Here is a 26,539-nt window from a genome sequence, read left to right on the forward strand (position 1 = left end):
CAGAGCCCATGGGGCCCTGGCCCATGTACTCAAAGTTTCAAGCACCTCCCTCCCACCCCCAGATTATTGGGATGTCTGGGATCCATCCCTTAAGGGGGGGGCTACCCCCGTCGTCGGAGTTCTGGCCGCCCGCCGGAAGGTCTCCGGCTCCGCCTCTGCCACATCTCCAGAAGTCTGGCCGCCCGCCAGATCACCGCCTCCTCCTGCCACGCCGTCTGAGGTCTGGGCGTCCGCCAGACCACCGCCTGTTCCTGCCACGCTGTCAGAGGTCTGGGCGTCCGCCAGACCACAGCCTGTTCCTGCCACGCCGTCAGAGGTCTGGGCGTCCGCCAGACCACAGCCTGTTCCTGCCACGCCGTCAGAGGTCTGGGCGTCCGCCAGACCACCGTCTCCTGCCGCCCAAAGCCGGTACCAGCTGCATGCCTGGTTGGCCACTGCAGACACGCCGCCGGATGTCTGTTCGAGCCCCTCCCTCCCACCCTCAGATTTTTTTTTTTAGGGTCGTCTGGGATCCACCCCTTGAGGGGGGGCTCTGTCATGGGACTATGTTTTACGTCATGTTTGGTTTTTAGTTCATGTCTTAGTTTAGTTCTTTTCTCATGTTTTAGGTTCAGGTCTTGTGTTTAGTTTCATGTCATGCCACCCTCTCCTGCCCTGCCATCAGCCTCACGTCCCTCACCTGTGTTTTCCCCATCAGCTGCACTCTATCCCCAATCAATCACCACAGTATTTAGTCCCCAGGTCTTTTCATGCTCCTTGTCAGATTCTTTCCCATCATCGATGGTCCATGTCAAAGTAAGCCACGAATTTATTCATGTCAAGTCAAGTCAAGTCTTTTGTTTGTTTGTCAGTCACAGTCTTGTTCACAGTCATGTTAAGTTTTTTGATATCCAGCTCGGCCGCGTTTTCTGTTAAAACCTTTTTTTTGAGAAAATAAATTAAGTTTTAAGTTTCCAAGAAGTCTGCATCCGCATCCTTCTCCTCACACCCACCCTTGCTGACACGTTTACAGACTGGAGGAGCTGAATCTGCAAATGCTCGTGTCTGCGGTGACCACTTCGTGAAAGGTATGTGCGAAATCTAACTGTTTTGTAGTAGTGCAGTAAAGTATTATGTTGTTAAATGCCAATCAACAGTAATGTAATACGGGCTACGTTTGGGCTTTGTTTTGAAGGCTGCCCCAGCGCGTTGTTGGCTACTGAGTCAGTGGACTGGGCTCCGACGTCAGTATTTGGATATTTGGATCTCGGCATTTTATCAAAACATAAACGTTTTTGATCGTTATTTGAGTGCCAACATTCACAGCTCGGCATTCAACATTTTACGTTCTGCTTTACTGCCCAGCCCTGCACTACACACTGCATTTTCCATTGGGATAATGCACCATAAACAACACAGAAAACAAACTTACCCTGGCGAACACCAAAACACAATCATTCTGTAGACGTTTTTACTCCGAGTTTGCTGATCCATCCGCTGTGGTAATAGTTGTATGCCTCCAAACTTTTGTGGGCCTTCATCTGTTGCTTGGTGTAGTAAGAAGTCTGGAGAACCAGGTAGCTCGTTATGTCCACAGCCTCTATATTCGGCAAATCGAAAATTCAGACATTTTCATTAAGTATGGGTCACGCCCGATGTATTTCCCTACTAAGGCCAAATACCTTTCCCTATATGCCGGCTCCAAACCACTACAACATTCACTCATCTCCATATTCTCCATGTTGTTGCTATGCTGTAGTCAAGCGTCCAGCCCACCAACTTAAATTTGCGCGATCCCGTGATGACGTAACTGAAACCCAGCTATTGACCCGTATTCTAACCATAAAGACTGCTGTGAAACAGCTTCGACTCACTTCCTGCTCTCACACACAGCAGGGTTAGGGTTATAACCTTATAAAACTTATAACCCTCTGCCCACATATCTCCTTGTAACCAACAGGAGGGGAACCCATCGGCTCTGTTCTCTGCCCTGTTAATCATCTCAGAAAAGTTTATCAGTTCATTCTCTGAAATGTCTCTGAGCAAACCACACAGTAAGCTGGACTTTGACCTGTTTTTATGTCTTTATGATAAATAAAACCACCCAGTTTTTATTACTTACTGGATATTGTCTGAAGTTTCTCCTCCTCCTGCGTACTTGGGTATGGAGAAACGGCCCTTGTTCCCTCCCCTTCAGATCTGCAGCTCACGATGGGTGTAACCGACAGAATGTGAACCAACCGGTTCTGTTCTCAGAGCTCAGATAAGTTTCAGCTTTCAGGAAGTGAAACTCACTGAGTCGCTGATCTGAAAGGAGAAATGGCTCAGAAAGGAGTTCAGCTGGACCGAGAAAGCTTCTCCTGTTCGATCTGCCTGGATCTGCTGAAGGATCCGGTGACTATTTCCTGTGGACACAGCTACTGCATGAGCTGTATTAAAGGCCACTGGGATGGAGAGGATCAGAAGGGAATCCACAGCTGCCCTCAGTGCAGGAAAACCTTCATACCGAGGCCTGTCCTGGGGAAAAACACCATGTTAGCTGATTTAGTGGAGCAGCTGAAGAAGACTGGACTCCAAGCTGCTCCTGCTGATCACTGCTATGCTGGAGCTGAAGATGTGGCCTGTGATGTCTGCTCTGGGAGGAAGCTGAAAGCCACCAAGTCCTGTTTATCCTGTCTGGCCTCTTACTGTGAGGAACACCTTCAGCCTCATTATGATTCAGCTCCATTAAGGAAACACAAGCTGGTGGAGCCCTCCAAGAAGCTCCAGGAGAACATCTGCTCTGATCACGATGAGGTGATGAAGATGTTCTGCCGTACGGATCAGAAGTGCATCTGTTATCTCTGCTCTGTGGAGGAACATAAAGGCCACGACACAGTGTCAGCTGCAGCAGAAAGGACTGAGAGGCAGAGAGAGCTGGAGGGGAGTCGGCAGCAGATCCAGCAGAGAATCCAGGACGCAGAGAAAGATGTGAAGCTGCTTCAGCAGCAGCTGGAGGCCATCCATCGCTCTGCTGATAAAACAGAGGAGCACAGCCAGAAGATCTTCAGCCAGCTGATCCGTCTCCTCCAGAAAAGAAGCTCTGATGTGAAGCAGCAGATCAGATCCCAGCATGAAGCCGAAGGGAGTCGAGTCAAAGAGCTTCAGGAGAAGCTGGAGCAGGAGATCACTGAGCTGAAGAGGAAAGATGCTGAGCTGAAGCAGCTCTCACACACAGAGGATCACAGCCAGTTTCTGCACAGCTGCCCCTCAGTGGCAGCACTCAGGGGGGCTACACACTCATCCAGCATCAAGATCCGTCCTCTGAGGCACTTTGAGGATGTGACAGCAGCTGTGTCAGAGCTCAGAGATATACTACAGGACATCTTGAGAGAGGAATGGACCAACATCTCACTGAGAGTCGCTGAAGGGGATGTTTTACTGTCACAGCCAGAACCAGAACCAGAACCACAGCCAGAACCAGAACCAGAACCAGAGAGCAGAGCTGGATTCTTAAGGTATTCAGGTGAAATCACACTGGATCCAAACACAGTAAACACACGTCTGTTACTGTCAGAGGGGAACAGAAAAGTGACATTAATGAAACAACATCAGTCTTATTCTGATCATCCAGACAGATTCACTGGATTTCAGCAGGTCCTGAGCAGAGAGAGTCTGACTGGACGTTGTTACTGGGAGGTGGAGATTAGAGGAGGAGGAGTTATTGTAGCAGTCGCATACGAGAACATCAGCAGAGCAGGAAGAGGGACTGAATGTGGATTTGGATATAATGACAAATCTTGGGCATTACATTGTTCCCCAGACAGTTATACATTTAGGTACAACAAGATGAAAACCTCCATCTCAGGTCCTCGGGCCTCCAGAGTGGGAGTGTACCTGGATCACAGAGCAGGTATTCTGTCCTTCTACAGCGTCTCTGGAACCATGACTCTCCTCCACAGAGTCCAGACCACATTCACTCAGCCGCTCTATGCTGGGATCAGGATGTTTTATTATTCTGGATCCACAGCAGAGTTTGTGTAAAGTGAAATAAATGTGTTTAGTCAGCTTGTTGCTGACAGCTGGTTGCTGTGATGTCTCTCCTGCTCTGCTGTTTATTTGCTGCTGTTTCCTGTGTCTGTGCAGCCATGGAGGATATCACTGCTGATGAGGAGTTTGATTCACAGAAATATTTCTCCACATGAAAATCTAAACTTCTCTGAGCTCTAATCATCAGTCGGATCCTGGTGTTGGTGTGTCTGTATGTTGTTGTTTCTCTTCCACTTCATGGAGCCCAACAGAGGAATCAGCAGACCTTCCTTTATCACAGTCTCTTTTCAGATCTCATCACTTTGGAAATGGGAAAATAATCCTGGAGTTACGCAGACTTTGATTTGTTTCAGAGATCAAATGTTGCTGCTGTTTTCTGAACCGACCAACAAATGAGGAAGTCTGTTCTGAGGTGTTCAGAAACTGTCATTTCCAGGAGCAGAAGGAATCAGGAGATCCTTCATCAGCATTAATGTGAGAACCAGCCAAGATTTTGAAGTGTGAGATTATATCAATACTATTCATATATAATCACTGTGAGTTGGCATTGACTTTTGTGTGACTTTTATTGACCTATGATAACTGTTAAGTCTTTTAAGACCTGTGCTCATTGCAGAGTTGTGATCAGTTGAGTTACGGTGGGTTGCACTGTTCTAGGGAAGAGGTTCTGTCTCTACCACCATGATAAACACTCCTGATGTGAAAGTTTTCGCTTGTGCATTTCATACTCTTGTGCCTTCGGGGTGTTGATCTCTTAAATAGAGATCAAAAGGGGGATTGTGAGATTAGATCAAAACTATTCATTTTACGATGTGTGTGTGTGGCAGTGTGATTACAAGCTTAGACGGACGTTGCTACCATATAAGGCCTGTTTCCTGTAAATAAACATATAAGGCCTGTTTCCTGTTAGGCTGACTTTTATGCCAGAAGACCTTAAAAATTGATAACGCAAATGCTGAAATATATACTCAGAAGGACGGAAAAGTCCCCAGATCCCACTTAGCAACAGGACAGAATGCATATCATGTAACTGTGTGATCTCCAGAAGCTTCTGCAATAAACCAACTAAACCTTCGACTGAGTCTTGACCTTTATGCTCACACTTCGATCAACGAACTCGGGGGAAGCCAGCTGAAATCGGGGCTTCTACAATTTGGGGGCTCGTCCGGGATCGAAGGCGGAGCCGATAACCTCTGATCTGGCCTAAAAAAACATAAAACAAGCAATTTAAAGAGAATAAAAAAAACATAGAATAAAAGTTAAAACACACAGTTAAAAGCAATCAAAGAAGAGGGGAAAAAAGAAAAATATAAAACAATTAAGAGGATTTATAGCATTATGCATTATGTCGAAATGTCGAAATTATGAGATATTAAATCGAAATTATGAGATATTAAGTAAAAATTATGAAATAATATCTAATAATTATGAGATATTAAGTCATAATTATGAGATATTAAGTCAAAATAATGAGATTCTACGTCAAAATGATGAGATATTAAATCAAAATTATGAGATATTAAGTTGAAATTATGAGATATTAAATCAAAATTATGAGATATTAAATCAAAATTATGAGACAGCCTAAGTCAAAGCAAATTTGTGTCTTTAAATAAAACTACACTTAAATGTGACACATTGGTTGCATTTCAGATGCACAAACTGTATTTAAGGGGGTTCAGTTTGTTATGATGTATTGTAGCTGTACAGCTTATCATGTCACACACTGAACTGGGGAAATTATGCATCATTTTAGTTCAAGAAGAGAAGATTTTATGCATCTCAGAGGAAACGTTCATGGGGCTAGGAACCTTTTTCTGAGTTGGGGGAACAAAATAAAGGTCGGACCGACTCGCTTACGGCTCACCGTTGTTGTATTTTCAGATTAGAAAATGTCTCTAAAATGACAGTAATTAAATATTCGGACAAAAAGAGGATCAGAGCAGCTGAAGAAAGGGTGATGGGGGCGAATCCTCGTCGTTGAAGAAGCGGAACCAAACCCGGAAAAGACGGCGGCAGAAAACACGGAGACACGTCGGTGTGGCCTTTCCTGGCTGGAAGTCACCGATGAGGGACAAATGTTTTGAGGGAGACGCCGAAGTTGTCTGTTTTCTGCTGGACAGGTAATTTAACCCACCGGTGGAACTGTAGCTAGCTGTTTGATAGCGTTAGCTAGAACATGGAAACCTTTTTCTGACTGTTAGCAGGGTTGGAAGTTAATATTTCTGCTCCAAAAACAGGATTTGAGTTTGTTTTTTTACCCAAAAGATACTGCTGTCTCCAGGCTGGCGCTATTTGTTGATTTAATGCTACTTGATGATTTAATACTACTTGATTATTTAATCCTACTTTAAGTGGTGGTGTTCAGTCGATTTCTCCTAGTTGTCGAGAATTGCTACTTTGTGGTTTTGCGCATGCGCCGAGCCGATTTTCTAAGTTTCGTTTTCACGCCCATAATGTTTTGCTACCTGATTATTTTCTCTTTTGGAAGACATGCAAAGTAATAAAACACTTATCGTATCAACAAGCAGTTAGCTTAACATGCACAAATGGGGTGTCGTTCACCATTTGATTTTTGTATTTGGGACACTTCCGTCTTTATTTAGGTGACTCTGCTCCATCATTGTCATGAATGCATTGAGAAGGGGGAGCATTATATGACAGCGTGTTATTGGACTATCAAAATATGCTACCCTCTTAAATAAATCAATTTCATTACACTTTTTTATAATTACACACATGAGAGACAAAAACACTTACTTTATTACTTTATTTGATATGCAGAGGTAGAAAACCATAAAGTAGCATTTTTTGATGGGGTAGCTTGAACCGATAGACACGTCAATCGTTTAATGCAGGGCGGTAGCATTTTTATCGAAGAAGTAGCACAAAACGACAGAACAGTGGCAGTGACTTCGTGGTGCGTTCAAAGACTCCATAAGTCCACTCTGATGCAGCAGCTGGACTCCATGAGGGAGCTGATGGTTGAAGAGTGTCAGTAAACCTGAACAGCAGGTCCCAAACTACGTCTGAGGTCCCTTTGAAGCCAGTTTACAGATGCATGTTGGAAAGATTAAACTGGAATAATAACTTTTTTTAATTCCTAACAACGTGGCCTGCTGCAGTGGCACATCCAGAGGATTTACATGCTGTGATAATAGAGGAGCAGATTCTCAGTATCAGTGTCCTGAGCTTCCCTATTTATCACACTTCTTTACTATAAATAAACATTCCAAAATGGCTGACGAAAACCAAACACAAAACGTCATTGAACATTGCGGCCACTTAAAGGGGCCAAGACCACCAAGTATCACAAGAACAGAATGTGAAATATGCTGCTTATGTAGATGTTGGTGAATTATGTACATTATAATCACTACATTTATATGTATTTCTGGCAAAGGTTTTTACCCATTTTTACCCCCTTTCATTTAAAACTGAATAAAGTCGCCTATGAATCAAACATGGAATGTGGAGCGTCTTTGGTGTGACGAGCATTTGAAGAATGGAATCAGGTATAAGAGAAAACGATAACGGCACCTCTGGTGCATCATTCGGTAACCATGGAGACAGCCTGGTCCCCTCAGCTGGTCTCTGATGAAGTCGACTACATCAGCAGGATCACTGAGGTGTAAACGCCTGCTGAGCTGCAGTCCAGCCGGCCGTCTCCGGCTACTTTATTCGGTTTCCAATGAAAGGAGGTAAAAATGGGTAAAAACCTGACAATGATTATGTCGAGCTTTAGTGGGTAATCAACCTTATTTTTGAGGTTGCACTTTTATTTATTAGATAACATTTTTGATTTTTGAGGTTGACAAATGCCAATGCATATATTTTATTTTTGAAAAATACTTTACAGATAAACCCTATTGTTCAGTTAAATATTCCAAGGGCTGCACTTTACCTAACATGCACTTTGTCTAAAAGTGGAGTTGTGACTTTTGCTCTGTTATTGTTATTTATAGCAAAATGGCAACATGTTTTGTTATGACATGAAAAAAAATGAACATTTGAAGAGCCAAAAACTTGTTTGCTGTTATAGATAGGCCAGAGCAAGTAAAACATCAGTTTTACATCTTAAACAAACTGCAGATTATATTCAATATAAAAATATGGATATATCGGTTATCTGTATCGGTATCGACCCTAAGAAGCGGAAATTGATCGGTTATTGGTATCAGTGGAAATTTGTCATATCGTGCATCACCAGAAAAAAGTTTATACGTACCACGTTCGCTCTGGGCTTCTGTAATATTCTTACATTCTTATTATATTTAGCTTCCGTGAAGTTGCTGAAACCCAAAGACACAATGACAGAACAGACCTTTCTGTGATAAGTGTCCACATTGAATTGTGAATTACTGATATTTAAAGTCATGTAATATTTAATATCTAAATCTCGACCATCACAGTTTCAGACAAACGAGCCAGAAAAACGGCCAAAGTTTCCCGTAAGGATCGTAAAGAGGAGACTCGCAGATGTCTCGAAGGTGGAGCCTCCAACCAGACGAGCCCAGAGGTCTCAGCCTGGAGCCCCCCAGACCTGCAGCATCCACATCAGAACCGGAGCAGACACCAGACGGCACAGATCCCAGTAAGTGACTCACAGCTGGACACTTCATCACCAGCATGTAAATCAGACACTGATTCAGATGAAAGCCTTTACTGAGAGGAACAACAACACAGAGTTTCTGTGAGTATGTGGAACTAAGTAGAGTAAGAACTAGTGGTGCAACGGATCATCATTGATCCGTGATCCGTTCGGATCAATTATTTCGGTTCGGCACACACATGATCCGCGGATTGATTAATGGAAAAAAAAAATTGTGCGCATGTTCAGTCCTCACACAGCCGTTACCATTTATGCTAGTTCCAGGGACAGAGCTACTTTCCACGTTCTGGGTAAAAGTCTGCAACAGTTCCCTCTTCAATAAGCAAACAGTCCTATGGCTCGTTTGTGATTTATTGTTCTCAGCGTACAACATGTAGAACAGTGGGCATGAGAACTAAAAGTAGGCTAGACTTCGGTGACTACTGTAACGATAACTGCTGCCTCTAGTGCTACGTCTGTTTCCATATACTCGCGCTGCCACACAAACCTGTCGCCTAGGTTACCACACAGACATAGCACGTAGCTGACATAGCGATAGCTAACATAAAGAAAACCCCTAACCTGCAACACAGCGTGGTCATGGCGAGCGGAGGAACAGAAGAGCTTGAACGCCCCACGTCATTTAAATCCCTTGTTTGGGAGCATTTTTGCACAACAGTGGAAACACATCGAGCATGGCCACGCATTTGCAGCGACATCACCCCGGTGTTTCACTGACAGGAGTGAAACCAAAAGCGGGTGAACAACCGCTCATCACCGCGGTGTTTAGGCAGCCCCTTCCTTCACAATCCGACCGGGCTAAAGCGATCACAAACGCTATCGCTGTGTTTATGTTGCACTTTAAGTTGTTTTTCTTTGATTATGTTGAAAAGAAGATGTTAATTGTGCACTTTAAGTTGATTTTATATATTTCAATTTAATAATTTAAAAGTGTTAATAAACAAAAAGACAAAACATGTTTATTTTTCTTGTCTATTTTTATTTTTATTTTTATTTATTTTCTGCTGATCCGAAAAATTATCCGATCCGTGACTCTGATCCGAGGAACGATCCGAACCGTGAGATTTTTGATCCGTTGCACCCCTAGTAAGAACAGAGAAACATATCGTGAACAGTGAGTGTTTCACCTTAAAGCAGAAATACTCATAGCGCGGCTCCATCTGGCTTTAATTAGTGGCTCGAACTCGCATAGTAGCTTATAACAATATGGTAACTATAACAATACATTTTTTCAAAAAACACACAGCGAATACTGCACAGTATTAAGTATTTTTATTAAGTTTGCGTTTTTGTAGTATTAAGTATTTTTATTAAGTATTAATTAAGGTTTAATGGTGTTTCCTAAAGGGGGAACTGTTAAACCTGGCAACGCAGCCCGCTTAAACCGCAGAGCATGCTAGCTCCTTTAGCCAGCGCGAGATGCAGGCACAATGGATCGTTTTTTGATTAAAAAAGGGCAAAAACCAGCACAAAAACCATGCTCATGCTGAATGTCTCACTATGATTACAACAACAAACTACAAATACAACATGAAGAAAGTCAAGGACATGCACGCCAGCTTCCGCTCATCCCAGTATTACGGTAAATGTGGTCTGAATTAGGGACTGAGCAGTGAAACTGCAAGCACTCTATTGTATCTGTAAGGATTCTTCTTTACGTATTCTACTTATTTTTTGCAAAAGGTGCTCGAAAACTCTTGAATTCTCTTGAAATTTTGCGAGCGCCACCTGCCAGTCGACAACATGAAAGAATCTAAACTTTATATTTTTGGGAGTCGCTCATTGACTCTGTAGCGCCCCCTACGATGCTTAAAAATGGTCCCCGCATTGGGCTTAGTTTTGCGTGGGACGACAAAATTCGGTACACTCAGACGCACAAAAAAGTCTCATGCCGCCATGGTCCCACGTCCACAGGAAGGCGGCCATTTTGGATGGAAAGTGCATTTTGGTCCATTTTTGCCCGATCGATTGCATATGATCGAACTTGTCCTACAGATTTAATGCTACAGACTTCAAACTTGGCCAGGTTACTCTTAAGACATGGGGGGAAAAATTCATGGGGAAACTTTTTCAAAACTTAAAGGCCGTGGCGACGCCTCAAAGTTCGATGGCTCGCCATTACTCGCCACAAAAAATTAGGTCGCTTATAACTCCCACATACATTATCCAATCTGTCCCAAACTTCATACGATGAATGCTGGACCCAGCCTGAACATGTACATATTATCCGAGTGACATCCACCTATAGGACCACCTGCTGGTGGTTGGAAACATCTTTTTTTTCCCACACCTCGCAATTGACCGAACTCCTCCTACAGATTTAATGCTAAACGCTTCAAACTTGGTCAGGTTACTCTTAAGACACATCTCGGTCCCGCATACAGCTGCTTGCAGCTTTCTAGTTGAAAATGTATTGGCTGTGTTGTTTCTTTTTTTGTGGGATGTTTTATTTGTAGAAATGCATATTTGCAAAAGGGGACTTTAGTATGTTGTCGTAAAAGTGGCTCTTCCCTTGATTTTGATGTTGCTCTTGTGAAAAAAATAGTGAGTATCACTGCCTTAAAGGGATCCTGGTACACGGATCAGTCCTGCTCAGTTCTAAACCCACATGTTTGTCGTCATGTTTCAGGGTTACCTGCAGATGTTCAGCAGCTGGTGGTGATTAAAGAAGAGGTTCCCTGGAGCTCCAGTCCGGACCAGCAGGACCCAGAACCGCTCCACATAAAGGAGGAAGAGGAGGAACTGTGGAGCAGTCCGGAGGAAGAGCAGCTGGATGGACGGGAGGAGACGGACGTCAGCAGGTTCCCGTTCACTGTTGTTACTGTGAAGAGTGAAGAAGATGAAGAGAAGCCTCAGTCCTCACAGCTTCTTCAGGTTAAAGCTGAAGACAGCAGAGAGACAGAACCTCCAACCAGCAGCTCAGCTAAACACATGAAAACAGAAGCTGATGGAGCAGAACCAGCCAGGAACCCCGACCCAAACCATCATTTACAACCAAACACTGATGAGAAGGCTTCAGACTCCTCTGAGACTGAAGTCAGTGAGGAGGGTGATTGGCAGGAACCTCTGTCGGATTCTGGACCCGAAACTAAAAAAGGTGAAAGTAGTGCAAAGGATGTAAATACTAATGTCGGATTCAACTCTGCCAGAAACATCCTGAGCTGCTCAGAGTGTGGGAAACAGTACCTCTACAGGACGTCTCTTCACAAACACATGACTCAGCATCTCAAAATGACCTCCAGCCGCTTCCAGGTGAAACCAAAAGAAGATTCGCCGGCGAGAGCCGAGCCGGAGGAGGGAGGCTTCGGCTGTCAGGAATGTGGACAGAGATTCAAAGAAAAGCAACATTTTCAGAGGCACGTGGAGCTCCACGGAGGGGAGGAAGCGTTCTGCTGCGATTTCTGCGGTCAGAGGTTCAACCGAAAGGCCAACCTGACGGAGCACCTGAGGGTCCACGCAGGAGAGAAACCCTTCGGCTGCAACGAGTGCGGCAAAAGCTTCAAGCAGCGGGCGGCGCTGCAGAGACACGCCAGAGTGCACAGAGAGAAGCTGTTTGCCTGTGCCGTTTGTGGACAGAAGTTCGAAGCGAACGAGTACCTTCGGACGCACGTGAGGGTCCACAAAGGAGAGAAACCGTTTCACTGTGACATCTGTGAAAACAGTTTCAGGCATCTGAAGAACCTCAGCAAACACATGACGCTCCACGTCAACGAGGAAAAGTTCAGCTGTGAGGTTTGTGGAGAAAAGTTCCACCAAAAGACGAACCTGGAGAACCACACGAGAGTCCACGCAGAGAAGTCCTTCCTCTGCGATGTGTGCTGTGAGAGCTTCTCCCGGGCGGAGGACCTGCAGAGCCACGCGAGCGCCCACGCAGCCGAGCGCCCGTTCGGCTGCGACGTCTGTCAGAAAAGATTCGGCCGGGAGGAGCACGCCAGGCGTCACATGCAGCAGCACGCCGCGAAGAAGCCGCATTCCTGCGACGTCTGTGGCCAGACGTTCAGGCGAGAGGCGCATCTGAAGACCCACAGGAGGCTGCACACGGGGGAGAAACCCTTCAGCTGCAGCGTTTGTGAAAAAAGATTCAGGTGCGAGTACAACTTCAAGAGGCACACCAGCGTCCACACGGGCGAGAAGCCGTTCGACTGCGAGGTGTGCTGCAAAAGCTTCGCTCAGCCGTGGGATCTGAAGAGGCACATGAGGGTTCACACGGGGGAGAAACCCTTCACCTGCACTCTGTGTGATAAAAGCTTTAAGCAGAGGACGCATCTGAAGAACCACATGAGAGTCCACAAGCAGGAGAGACGCTTCGGCTGTGACGTCTGTGGGAGAAAATTCATCTGGGAAGGAAATCTGAAGTATCACATGAGACTCCACACCACAGAGAAGTTCCCTAACTCTCAAGCTAATAAATCTGTAATCAGTCTGGTTATCTCTGAAGGACTGAACTAGCACCACATGAGTTTAACTGTAAAGAATAATCATGTCCAGTTGTATTTATTTATGGAGGGTTTTTTTTTTTTTAATCATTTTTTTGGGGGCTTTTGTGCCTTTAATGGACAGGACAGTTCAAGAGAAACAGGAAGCAGGGGGCAGAGAGAGGGGGAAAGACATGCAGCACAGGGCCGTCCGATGCAGCGAGGACTATAGCCTCTGTACATGGGGCGTCTGCTCAACCCACTACGCCACGGATCACCCCTGGAGGGTTCTTTTTAACTGAGCGCTTATTCCATGAAAGTGTGTCGGAGTTAGACGTGAAGAGCTGGAAAAGTTTTCCCACCTTCAGCAGCAGCTGCCGGCTGTCGTGTACCCGATCATGTAGAAGAAGTAAATGTGTCCAGGCGGTACAGTCACAGACAGAAGAGCCTTGTTTGTCACGATATATCTGAATATATGTTTCTGTGAAGTCCCCCCGACCCCAGAAGCTGAAGCACGGAGCTAAATGTGGAAACAGAAAGCCGTCTGTTCAGATGTTTGAAGCCAGATTTACTCACAGTTTATAGAAAACATGTCCCGTGTTCAGAGCTGGGGCAGCTCCGTGTGCCCCCCCCCCCCCCCCCCCCCCCCCCCCCCCCGCATCAGGGGGGTGTTTGTGTTGAACTGTAATTACTGAGAATATAATTAAATGTAGCCTTAGTTCTTTTTAGCTGAATTCGTTTGTTTTGACCTGAAGTTTCTTCTTCTGACCCATCTGTCACAGCTGTTCATGTTTTATTTGATAAAGTTTTGGAAAATGTAAAAGAAGAATATTTCTGTCATAAGATTTTATTCTTGATTCTTTGACTTCTGTTCGGATAAAGCTTTGTGGCAGATGTTCCCCGTGTGCAATATTCTGTCTGAGTGAAACATTCACAGGACAGGTGGGGTTGCATCTAAGGACGGGTGGGGTTTCCATCCATCCATCCATTATCTATACCGCTGAATCCATCGGTCGGGTTGCGCGGGGGGGGGGGGGCTGGAGCCTATCCCAGCAGTCAATGGGCGAGAGGCAGGGTACACCCTGGACAGGCCGCCAGTCCATCGCAGGGGTGGGGTTTCATCTGTCCTAAATGAAGCAGCTCCCCTCTGCTCCACCTGCAGAATTCCTGCCCTCGGCTGTAAGTTCTTCTTCAGGAACACGTTGAACACTGATGCAGAAATGAGAAAAAATCCTTTTTCCACAGACTGAGTTTAATAACATTCCTGATGAAGAAGTGCTCGTCTCTGTATGTATGTAAGTTTTTAAAAACTTGATTTAACTCTGAGGCAGATGTTGAAAGCAGCAGAACACAGAAGCAGGTTCAGGTCAGCTGGACCCGGATCTCCTGAGTTCAGGTTCAGGTTCAGGTCAGCTGGATCCGGATCTCCTGAGTTCAGGTTCAGGTTCAGGTCAGCTGGATCCGGATCTCCTGAGTTCAGGTTCAGGTTCAGCTGAGCCCGCGGTGTCCAGCTGCTGCTGCCGGATGCTGAAGCATCACCAACCCCCTCCAGCAGGGGGCGCCTTCACATTCTTTAAATGACCGCTGGCTGACCGTCAGGTTGTGTTTGTGCTGATGATAAATCTGGAATCAATCAGCTGTTGTTGGATCCTCTGACTGTAAAACAGATTGATTAAATCAGCCTGAAAACTCTAACTTTAAACATTTAGATTTAATTTACCTTATGGATAACAGAATTATGATTTATGACAGGTGGAAGCGATCAGATGTAGTTACCTGCCGACAGCCGCGCCTGTTACGGTGTTTGCTGCTCGGTCTGCACAGCAGGCAGCGATACGAAGGGAGAGAAAATAGGGCCAAGAGATTGTGAGGTCTGACTTTTTCCTGGAGAACCATTCTGTGATGCAAATGTTTTACTCTGTTGAACGCATATTGTTCTGAGAAGCAAAACGCTTTATTTTTTAAACCCCAGCCAACTAGCCGGAACTACCTTCATCAACACCAAAACGAGGCTGGAACTCTGCTCACAGGACGCAGCAGGGGGTAAGAAGATGTTCAGAAATGATGCTGCTGATATGGGATGTTACACAGCTTCATGTCAGAAGAGGCGAACTGTCCCTTTAAGATTTTATCTCAGAAAACAAATTTCTAGTATCTCAGTTTGATATTACACCATAAAAAGTGTGACCCGTTTCACAGCACTCAGTCAGTTATTCATTGAAAGAAATGAAAACCTCGAGTGAACATTTCAATAATTACTTCCAAACAAACCATTAGTTATAATAAAATGTTTGTCTGTAAATTTAAATATTCCAAGTTTAAAATGTTCATTTATTTCATCTTCAGGGATTCAAGTTCATTAAACTTTGTTTGTGTCATGTAATCTTCCCCAATAAAAGCTTTAGAAAAACATGAATTATTATTATTAATAAAAAAAAAACATGCAGATCAAACAGATGTTCAGGTGTTCATTTCTGCGAAGAATAACCACAGCATGTTCTGTTGGCTTTAAAACCGTCTCACACGCTGTTTACTGATGAATTGTGTGAATTATTGAGTTCCATGGTCTCTAAACAAAGAGAAATTCTACTTTTGGAGCAGAAATATTACCTTCCATCATTAAAAAAACCAAACACCACATTACCAGAACTATTGAAGCTCTTTAAACACCACCCACCTCCACCTTGATCTCCATCATTGTTCATTCTTAAGCTACATTTACACTGTCAGTTAAATGTTACCTAATTCCGATTTTTTGCTCTCATGTGACACAGATCGGATGTTTTTTGGCCATGTAAATAGGACAAGGACGCATACATTCGGATGTTTTGAGATCGGATACAGGCTTCCTTCATATGTGGAAATTTATCAGATACGAATCGGATATGTGACGATGCGACCGCCGTGTAAACAGGCAGATCGGATATTCTTACACATTGTGTTCCACACGTCATTAAATATGCGACTGTTTAGATTTTTTGTCGCACGTGGTAAGCTAGTGAATGCGAGACGCATAAACATACAAGAAACATGTCGGAGGAGCTTCATCAAAGCCAGCCACAACATTCTCCCACCAGTCCTGGGATCGGTCTCGCACCTAGACACTCCTCTGAACAGCTGAGGAGGCAATAACTGCAGCATGTGCACAGGATGCAATAATGGCCCTTTTCCTCCTTCTCTGCCTTAAAATCCTGCCAATGTTGGGCGAACTTCTCATGTACTGCAACACTTGCATCACACCTATATCAACGCCGTCCATTTCCCTCAGCAGTAGAGTTTGGTAAACACTTACGTAGGCATGCACGATGTTTCAGGTGATAGGCAAGTGTAATCGCGTGAATCACACGTTAAAAAAAATCGGCTCAAGGCAAAAAATCAGATCTGGGCATCAAGACTTGCAGTGTAAATGAAGCCTTACCTCCTCTGGGTCACTTATCCAAACCCAACATTTAAAATTAAACTTTCAGCAGCTGTGGGCTGCTCTCAGTAACATCTGCACCAGGACAGAAATTCTAATTTTGGAGCAGAAATATTAACTTCCAACCCTGCTAACAGTCAGAAAAAGGTTTCCATGTTCTAGTTAACGCTATCAAACAGCTAGCTACATTTCCATCGGTGGGTTAAATTACCTGTCCAGCAGAAAACAGACAACTTCGGCGTCTCCCTGAAAACATTTGTCCCTCATCAGTGACTTCCAGCCGGGAAAGGCCACACCGATGTGTCTCCGTGTTTTCTGCCGCCGTATTTTCCGGGTTCGGTTCCGCTTCTTCACGCTCCCTCGCTTCTTCTTCGGCTCCTTTGATCCTCCATCTGTCACAGTTTGGCTTTAAAACTTCTCACAGCATTAAATGTTTAACCAGAAGCAGAAACTGTTCCGTAGAGACGGTGAAAACTCGGCTGGAGGGTCGACACTGGAGCACAAGAGCAAACTGTTAGCTAGTACAGTTTACCATCTTCTTCTTCTTCTTCTTCTTGTGTTTATTGGCGGTTGGCAAACAGGGTTATGTTGCATTACCGCCACCAACTGGTAATGAGTATGGACAGTATGAAGGTGTGAAAAATATCAAAATCCATCCAGTTTATATTCTGAAAGCTGCACATAAAATTACTTTTAAACTGATGAGTACATTCAGCCCCGACATAAAAATCACAAAAGTCATGAATCAATTTAAAGTTCTTTTTTATTAGTTGAATAGTTTCTGATAAATAGAGTTAATTTCATTTTCCACTCCTTGTGAGATCAGCAGCATAAAACAGACTCAGGGAAAGGGGTAAAAACTAAATCTGAAAATTAAAGTTTGTGTTTTACTGCAACACGTTTAACGTCTTCCTAAAGTAAAGTTTAAACTCCACGGTGGACCACTGAATCAGTATTCTACTGTGGTTCAATCGGCTGATTAAAATGCAAAGATCTAAACGAGCTCCACTGTCAGACTTTAAAGATGATGCATGTTGTATAAATCAGTGTTTTGACAACGTGACCGTGATTAAATGTAAATTAGGCGCCGCCTGTGTCGTCGCCGTTGGACATCAGTTCTTCTGTCTGATGACACTGAAATGTTGCTTTATTCTTACTTTGCTGTGTGGAATATCTACAGGAGAAGAATCAGTGCTTTCATTAGGAGTTCAGCTAAATTAGAAAAAGCCCCGTTTCCACTTTGCAGTCCGGTACGGGTCGGAACGGTTCGCTTATTTCAGTGTTTCCACCACCACCAAAGCCATGGAACCCGTTACCATGGAACCCGTTACCATGCCTGTAACCCTTCTGCTTGGGGTACCGAGCCCACAGGACCGGTTCCAGGCTCTGCTCTCCGGTGTTGGTGAGGAGGCTGTGCAGCGGGAGCTCGATGGCGCTGGGCCAAACCAAAAAGTTTTCCAGCTGATTGCCGCAAAAGTGGTTTCAACCGGACTGCCAGCCGGTGTGGCATTAAGCTGAAGAAGCTTGGGAGCGATTACCGGCGGATCGAGGACCACAACAGCAGGAGCGGCGTGGACCGAAAACACTGGAGGTGGTTCCAAATTATGGATGTTATTTGCTCGCACTCCGCCGACCCCTGAGGGTTCCCCTTTGTACAGTGGGAACGCAAGCTGACCCCAAAGGGACCCGACCCGTACCGTACTGACAGTGAAAACGAGGCTAAAGAGCCACCTCTGAGCCAACCCTGGCTGGGGTTCTGAGAGAATGCACCAATCTGCCTGCTGGGGTTCAACATTTTACTACGTCACCATCACCGTCTGCCTCAACTCTTCCACCATAACCCCTTCCGCCCTCTCATATAAACTCCCATAATTATGAAGTGCTTTCAATGTGAATCACTCCAGTGTTAAACTAAACCCAACCCCTCCAAATACATGGGACAGGAGAGAGATCCTGGGTGTCAAACAAAGCTGAGCCGGGCCACAAACACGTCGCTGCTGTTTAAAAAGGCACGACAAAGACAGCTCGTACACCGGCTGCACCCGCACGGCTTCATTAAGGCGGACCGATGCACCGATGGAGCTCCCACGAATGGACAAAAGCATCATAAAACCAAGACACACACCATCTATGAACCGCTGCCATCCAGAACCATTAAATCTAACAGAACAGTGTAAAAACAGCATTTAAAAACAAACGCACACACACACACACACACACACAGAAAGTCTTAATAAATCTGCCCTAAACTCACTTTCCACACAGATGCTACAGTTTATATTCATTACATCTATACATCTTATTCCCCCCAGAGGAGCAAAGCAGTTCCATTGTACAGTGTGTAATAACAAATAAAGGCTCCTCCTTTTATTTAAAACCAACTCATGTGTGAGCTTGAAAGTTTTACTCCACCCACAGCCGTGTTTTTTAATATCATTATCCAAGAGGCCATTAACCTCTCAGCCTGACCAAACAAACTGAATGAGGGCAGAGTCCAACCGGCGGGTCACAGTCCGACATACCGACACAACCCTGTTCACTTTAAGACATTAAAACCTCATTTTAATCATAGATGTTTGGCTGGGTCGTTAAAAGCACGTATTTCCTGGATGGGACTAACTCAGGATGGAGATTTATTACTGCTTCACTTAAACTGGGAACAAGCAGCAGATTCTAATGGGACAACATGTTAAGATACTGACAGCAAAGGGATCACATGCAGGACTGATGGAAACAGTGAGGTCACCTTCACCAAACTCTCTGGCTGTGTTCGAAACCGCATACTTTTTCTACTTCTACTAACATTTTGAGTTGGTATGCGAGTTTGAGTGTGCGAAAAGTTCCCGGATGCATACGATGCAACGTAACGTGACATCGCCGATTGTCATTTTCTGTCAAAATGGTAGTTTCAAGCTAGCTACAACGAGGGTAGGTTCACTTCCTGTTTTCAAAACAAAAGCACCAATTGTATGGTAATGGCTTTCCCTATGATAAAAGGCAACGGGTATTTTATTTTGTGAAAATAACCGGAAGTGCGTTGCTCACTGCGGCTAGCTTTAGTAGCACCGAATTCGTGGGAACAAAATTGTAAACAGCCGGTATTTTGTCAGGTTTTCAACGCGTTGGGGATCTAAACGACTACTTTCTCACCTGGAAATGTTGCAAATGTTGCTAAAGTTTACAGAGTTTAGAGCTTAAGAGAAATCAGTTTCAGGCCAGCTGATTTTGGCTCGGTCAGGAGCGAAATGCATTGTGGGTAAACGCTCTGCATACTGTCTGATCGATGAGTATGTAGTATACAGTATGGAAGTATGCAGTTTGCAAGTATGTAGTATGCGGTTTCGAACAAAGCCTCCGTCATGGACTTCACCAGGTCAGAAGATGCTCGTTTCAGGTAAAGCCTTTATCACAATCATCACAGGCAAAGGGTTTCTCTCCCTTGTGGACTCTCATGTGTCTCCGAAGATTTGTGTTTTTGGAAAATCTTTTACCACAATCGACACAGGAAAATGGTTTCTCTCCTGTGTGAACCTTCATGTGCATCTTAAGACACGTGCTTCGGTTAAATCTTTTACCACAAACATCACAACCAAAGGGTTTCTCTCCAGTGTGGAGCCTCAAATGTGTCTTCAGACACGACTTGTAATTGAATTTGGTTCCACAAATATCACAGCCAAACGGTTTCTCTCCGGTGTGGATTCTCATGTGGATCTTAAGAGACGTATTTTGCTCAAATCTCTTACCACAAACATCACAACCAAATGGTTTGTCCTCTGTGTGTTGTTTCAAATGTGTCTGATGATACGACTTACAATTGAAACTCTTACCACAAACACCACAGCCAAATGGTTTCTCTCGAGTGTGGACCATCATGTGCGTCTTAAGATTTGTGTTTCTGTTGAATCTTTTACCACAAATGTCACAAGCAAACGGTTTGTCTCCCGTGTGGACTCTCTCATGTGTCGTAAGGTGCGACTTGTGATTGAATCTTTTGCCACAGACGTCGCAGCCAAACGGTTTCTCTCCCGTGTGGATTCTCATGTGCGCCTTGTGCTGCGAGTTAAAGAAAAAGGTTTTATCACAAACATCACAGCTGAAAGGTTTCTCCCCGGTGTGGACTCTCATGTGCGTTCTAAGATGCGAATTAAAATAAAATCTTTTATCACAAATACTGCAGCTGAAAGGTTTGTCTCCGAGGTGGAGTCTCACATGTGTCTTGAGATAGGATTTACAGTTAAAACATTTCCCACAGACATCACAGGCAAAGGGCCTCTCCCCTGTGTGGACCGTAACGTGAGCCTTTAGATGCGACCCATAATAAAATCTTTTCCCACAAATGTCACAGCCAAAGGGTTTCTCTCTTGAGTGGACTCTCATGTGTCTCTGAAGTGATCGCTTGTAGACAAACTTTTTATCACACTCGGAGCAACTGAAGGATTTTTGGGAAGTGTCCTGATCTTCACTTTCCGGCACAAAGTCTGAGGATTTCTGCCAATAATCATCATCACTGACTTCAGTCTCAGAGGAGTCTGAAGCCTTTTCATCAGCGTTTGGGTCGGGGTTCCTGGCTGGTTCCTCTGCATCAGCTTCTGTTTTCATGTGTTCAGCTGAGCTGCTGGTTGGAGGTTCTGTCTCTCTGTTGTCTTCAGCTTTAACCTGAAGAAGCTGTGAGGACTGAGGCTTCTCTTCATCTTCTTCACTCTTCACAGTGACAGCTGTGAACGGGAACCTGCTGACGTCCGTCTCCTTCTGCTCTCCCTCATCACTGGTCCATTCTTCCTCCTCTTCCTCCTTTATGTGGAGCGTTTCTGGATCCGGCTGGTCTACACTGGAGCTCCAGGGAACCTCTTCTTTAATTACCACCAGCTGCTGAACATCTGCAGGTAACCCTGAAACACACAACTTTGATTAGAAAAGAACAGCAGCGTTTAACCCGATCAATGATAGCTTTAGTATCAATAAATATGTTACAACCTAAGATGGTGGCCAAGTTCTGAAGAATAAATTCAGCAATAATATAATAAATAAATTAACTAATAAAAAATCATTTAAATTGAAAAAGAACGAATCAAGATTAATATAGTAGATGATATAATCCTAACCCTAACCAGGAGGCATCCTAACCAGGGGAACCCCCTCAGCTGACTCCTTTCTATGTGGAGGAGCAGCGGCTCTACTCCCAGCTCCCCAAGGATGGTGGAGCTCCTCCCCCTATCTCTAAGGCTGAGCCCCGCCCCCTGGATGGTGGAGCTCCTCCCCTATCTCTAAAGCTGAGCCCCACCCCCTGGATGGTGGAGCTCCTCCCCTATCTCTAAGGCTGAGCCCCACCCCCTGGATGGTGGAGCTCCTCCCCTATCTCTAAGGCTGAGCCCCGCCCCCTGGATGGTGGAGCTCCTCCCCTATCTCTAAAGCTGAGCCCCACCCCCTGGATGGTGGAGCTCCTCCCCTATCTCTAAGGCTGAGCCCCACCCCCTGGATGGTGGAGCTCCTCCCCCTATCTCTAAGGCTGAGCCCCGCCCCCTGGATGGTGGAGCTCCTCCCCTATCTCTAAAGCTGAGCCCCACCCCCTGGATGGTGGAGCTCCTCCCCTATCTCTAAGGCTGAGCCCCACCCCCTGGATGGTGGAGCTCCTCCCCTATCTCTAAGGCTGAGCCCCGCCCCCTGGATGGTGGAGCTCCTCCCCCTATCTCTAAGGCTGAGCCCCACCCCCTGGATGGTGGAGCTCCTCCCCTATCTCTCAGGCTGAGCCCCGCCCCCTGGATGGTGGAGCTCCTCCTCTATCTCTAAGGCTGAGCCCTGCCCCCTGGATGGTGGAGCTCCTCCCCCTATCTCTCAGGCTGAGCCCCGCCCCCTGGATGGTGGAGATCCTCCCCCTATCTCTCAGGCTGAGCCCCGCCCCCTGGATGGTGGAGCTCCTCCCCTATCTCTAAGGCTGAGCCCCGCCCCCTGGATGGTGGAGCTCCTCCCCCTATCTCTCAGGCTGAGCCCCGCCCCCTGGATGGTGGAGCTCCTCCCTATCTCTAAGGCTGAGCCCTGCCCCCTGGATGGTGGAGCTCCTCCCCTATCTCTAAGGCTGAGCCCCGTCCCCTGGATGGTGGAGCTCCTCCCCCTATCTCTCAGGCTGAGCCCCGCCCCCTGGATGGTGGAGCTCCTCCCCTATCTCTCAGGCTGAGCCCCGCCCCCTGGATGGTGGAGCTCCTCCCCTATCTCTAAGGCTGAGCCCTGCCCCCTGGATGGTGGAGCTCCTCCCCCTATCTCTCAGGCTGAGCCCCGCCCCCTGGATGGTGGAGCTCCTCCCCCTATCTCTAAGGCTGAGCCCCACCCCCTGGATGGTGGAGCTCCTCCCCTATCTCTCAGGCTGAGCCCCGCCCCCTGGATGGTGGAGCTCCTCCCCTATCTCTAAGGCTGAGCCCTGCCCCCTGGATGATGGAGCTCCTCCCCCTATCTCTAAGGCTGAGCCCCACCCCCTGGATGGTGGAGCCCCACCCCCTGGATGGTGGAGCCCCAACCCATGGATGGTGGAGATCCTCCCCCTATCTCTCAGGCTGAGCCCCGCCCCCTGGATGGTGGAGCTCCTCCCCTATCTCTAAGGCTGAGCCCCGCCCCCTGGATGGTGGAGCTCCTCCTCTATCTCTAAGGCTGAGCGTCAGATGTGAGGCCGTCTGTCCGACAGCTGAAGCTGGGCTGAAACTGGCTCATCAACAGGACAAAGATCCCATGATCTTTTAATCTATTAGGAAGCAAAGCTCAACCTCACTTCAGTTTTCTTCATTGTGGGATGAACCGGCTGCTTTTATTACAGGATATGAGGTGTCCATCAGAGCCGTTTAACTGCTTTTCAGAGTAAAAACCAACGAGGAGCTGAGTTTTCCACCGACTTCAGAGCACACCCAAAGTACAGAGTTTACATGTGATTCTGCTGCGAGCTCGTTTATTACGGCGATGTTTACAGAACAGGAGGAGAACAGAAACTGGGCAAAGGTTCCTGCACATGTTGGATTTACTTTTAATGGTGTCTGTTTTTTTTTTATAAATATATATATATATATATATATCTGTGGGGTTAATTTTTGTTAAAGAGCAGCTCATATTCGATTGGCTCGGGCTTCGCAGCCCCAGAAGTTTTCTGACAGTTTTCTAATTCCTGGTGTGGATTGAACTCTGAGGAAAAAGGGGATAATGTGACATGTTTGCTCAAAAATACAAGCAGGGGGGCGGTCTGTGGTGTAGTGGGTACAGCAGGCGCCCCATGTACAAGAGGGGCGGCCCTTTGCTGCATGTCGTTCCCCCTCTCTCTGCCCCCTGCTTCCTGTCTCTCTACACTGTCCCATCTAATAAAAGGCATAAAAAGCCCCCAAAAATAATAATAAAAAATAATAATAGAAGCAGGCTGCTTTGGTTTCTCTGTATTTCAGCGTATGAACGGCTGATTTTTGCACACTGTAACACAACAGAACACTTCCTGTTCCAGGGTTTTACACCTCTGTGAGGAGGGTAAATTAATTCCTATATGCACCTGTATTAACCTCCTGCAAAGACACCAACCTGTTGTTCCCTCTCCTCCCTCCATGAGGGCATCGTGTGCTCGTTATAAGATTAAACAGCTTTAAGGAGGATAGGAGGGAAGATGGTACCGTGTCAAAGTAGCCTTGGCTGTAGGTAGGGAGGGAAAGTAGATAAAAACTACATCAAAGGAGCGATGACGCAACAATTTGCATCATAACTGAATTGTTTTTGCCCCAGTGGTCAGAGCAGCTCTGTACTCTGTACTGTGCTGTTCTCTCTTGTTAAATTATATTATTAAAAAGCATCTTATCTCCTCAGAAAATAACCGACTCTGTGCCTTACTAACATTTCCACCACAATCCTTACAGGATGGTGCATAAACAAACGTTCTAACACGTGAGCCACAAGTCTCACAGCAAAATGTGCCGGCTGTCATGTTGTGGTGAGGTTTCACTTCCTCTCTCCTATAATAATCCAGCTCAAGCCTTTCCTCTGAAGCACAAACTCACTCTGACTGACTTTAGTTCAGCTGGAGCCATAAAACAGCCCAGCAGTGAAGCAGTCTGAGGCCCTTTGGTGTCAGGTAAAGTTATATGTTTAACAACGTATTCTCAATGTCACTATAAATAACTGCGATTCTAATTTCTAGCACGATTAAACAGCCTGATAGTGTTGAAGTGTTATTTAAAGGGACAGTTCGCCTCTTTTGACATGAAGCTGTGTAACATCCCATATCAGCAGCATCATTTCTGAACATCTTCTTACCCCCTGCTGCGTCCTGTGAGCAGAGTTCCAGCCTCGTTTTGGTGTTGATGAAGGTAGTCCGGCTAGTTGGCTGGGGTTTAAAATATAAAGCGTTTTGCTTCTCAAAACAATATGTACGGAAGCCCAGAGCAGACGTGGTACGTATAAACTTTTTTCTGATGGTTTTCTCGAGATAACGAGTTAATTTACTGATGGTTTTCGAGGCCCCTTTTTCTCCCCAGTCCGCCCCTGTTTATATGTGTTTATATGTATTTCTGGCAAAGGTTTTTACCCATTTTTACCCCCTTTCATTTAAAACTGAATAAAGGAGCCTATGAATCAAAAATGGAATGCGGAGCGTTTGTGAAAATGCACAAAGCAAATCTTTGGTGTGACGAGCATTTGAAGAATGGAATCAGGTTTAACAGAAAACTATAACGGCACCTCTGGTGCATCGTTCGGTAACCATGGAGACGGCCTGGTCCCCTCAGCTGGTCACTGATGAAGTCGACTACATCAGCAGGATCACTGAGGTGTAAACGCCTGCTGAGCTGCAGTCCAGCCGGCCGTCTGCTTAAAGGACGCGGGCTGATATGAAAGTTATCTCTACAAGACAAACAAACTGCAAACACATAAAACACATTTAAACACATATAAACAGGGGCGGACTGGGGAGAAAAAGTGGCCTCGAAAACCATCGGTAAATTATCTCGTTATCTCGAGAAAACCATCAGAAAAAAGTTTATACGTACCACGTCCGCTCTGGGCTTCCGTACGTATGCGTTCCACAGAGTAATACATTTGCATCACAAAATGGTTCTCCAGGAAAAAGTCAGACCTCACAATCTCTTGGCCCTATTTTTCTCTCCCTTCGTATCACTGCCTGCTGTGCAGACCGAAGTGCAGACCAGGCGCGGCTGTCGGCAGCAGGCAGCAGGCAGTGATACGAAGGGAGAGAAAATAGGGCCAAGCGATTGTGAGGTCTGACTTTTTCCTGGAGAACCATTTTGTGATGCAAATGTATTACTCTGTTGAACGCATATTGTTCTGAGAAGCAAAACGCTTTATTTTTTAAACCCCAGCCAACTAGCCGGACTACCTTCATCAACACCAAAACGAGGCTGGAACTCTGCTCACAGGACGCAGCAGGGGGTAAGAAGATGTTCAGAAATGATGTTGCTGATATGGGATGTTACACAGCTTCATGTCAGAAGAGGCGAACTGTCCCTTTAAAACGCTACAAAACAAAACGAACGGATGTGAGTCTCTTACTGGGATCTGTGCCGTCTGGTGTCTGCTCCGGTTCTGATGTGGATGCTGCAGGTCTGGGGGGCTCCAGGCTGAGACCTCTGGGCTCCTCTGGTTGGAGGCTCCACCTTCGGGGCATCCCTGCTCCACCTGTGAGTCTCCTCTTCACCATCCTGGTTTCTAGGTTTTAGGGTGTTTTTCTACCACAGAAACCTGTGCCGATACTGAAACCGATTCAATTTATCATTAAAACAACAGAGAAAGAAAACTGACTTGAATACGAAACAGCAGTTTTAAAATGTTGGTCTGTGCTGTAAATGGAATTTACAAGAGTTTCACAAAAACAAAAATATACAGTATATATCTTTAGAAATGATTGATATAACATGCAGATCAAAGAGCTTCTGGCAGCTTAAATGTTACCTTTGTTGGAGGCTCCGGATGTCTGTCCTCTGCAGAGACGTTCAGGTGTTCATCTCTGGACAGAATAACCGCGGCATGTTCTACCCGTCACACACATGGAGACAGAAAGAGAAACACCACAGCAGTTATTTCCTGTGAGGTTTACCTGTCTCATCCACTGGAAGC

The 26,539-nt window shown here is 45.7% G+C and overlaps 3 protein-coding genes across 3 annotated transcripts in view; 2 read left to right on the forward strand and 1 right to left on the reverse strand.

Annotated features, from left to right (window-relative positions):
* The first annotated feature begins 2,290 nt into the window (after positions 1 to 2,290).
* On the forward strand, positions 2,291 to 5,050 carry LOC142373467 (tripartite motif-containing protein 16-like). The gene has a single exon (XM_075456735.1). The coding sequence runs from the start codon at positions 2,299 to 2,301 to the stop codon at positions 4,000 to 4,002; it is 1,704 nt and encodes a 567-aa protein (XP_075312850.1). The 5' UTR covers positions 2,291 to 2,298; the 3' UTR covers positions 4,003 to 5,050.
* A 798-nt stretch (positions 5,051 to 5,848) lies between these two features.
* LOC142373461 (uncharacterized) lies at positions 5,849 to 13,664 on the forward strand. Its single transcript, XM_075456728.1, has 3 exons — positions 5,849 to 6,131; positions 8,421 to 8,602; positions 11,250 to 13,664. The coding sequence occupies exons 2-3, from the start codon at positions 8,488 to 8,490 to the stop codon at positions 13,067 to 13,069; spliced, it is 1,935 nt and encodes a 644-aa protein (XP_075312843.1). The 5' UTR covers positions 5,849 to 6,131; positions 8,421 to 8,487; the 3' UTR covers positions 13,070 to 13,664.
* Positions 13,665 to 19,577: 5,913 nt separating this feature from the next.
* The window catches only part of LOC142374489 (uncharacterized), a 35,283-nt gene continuing 28,321 nt past the window's right edge, over positions 19,578 to 26,539 (reverse strand). Inside the window, exons 5-7 of the mRNA XM_075458212.1 lie at positions 26,375 to 26,429; positions 25,976 to 26,135; positions 19,578 to 21,342 (exon numbers count right to left, since the gene is read on the reverse strand). Coding sequence (XP_075314327.1) covers positions 19,844 to 21,342; positions 25,976 to 26,135; positions 26,375 to 26,429 — 1,714 coding nt within the window. The 3' untranslated portion in view covers positions 19,578 to 19,843. The remainder of the gene's footprint in view (positions 21,343 to 25,975; positions 26,136 to 26,374; positions 26,430 to 26,539) is intronic.

This window comes from Odontesthes bonariensis, chromosome 23, assembly GCF_027942865.1.
Source record: "Odontesthes bonariensis isolate fOdoBon6 chromosome 23, fOdoBon6.hap1, whole genome shotgun sequence".
Classification (NCBI taxonomy): domain Eukaryota; kingdom Metazoa; phylum Chordata; class Actinopteri; order Atheriniformes; family Atherinopsidae; genus Odontesthes; species Odontesthes bonariensis.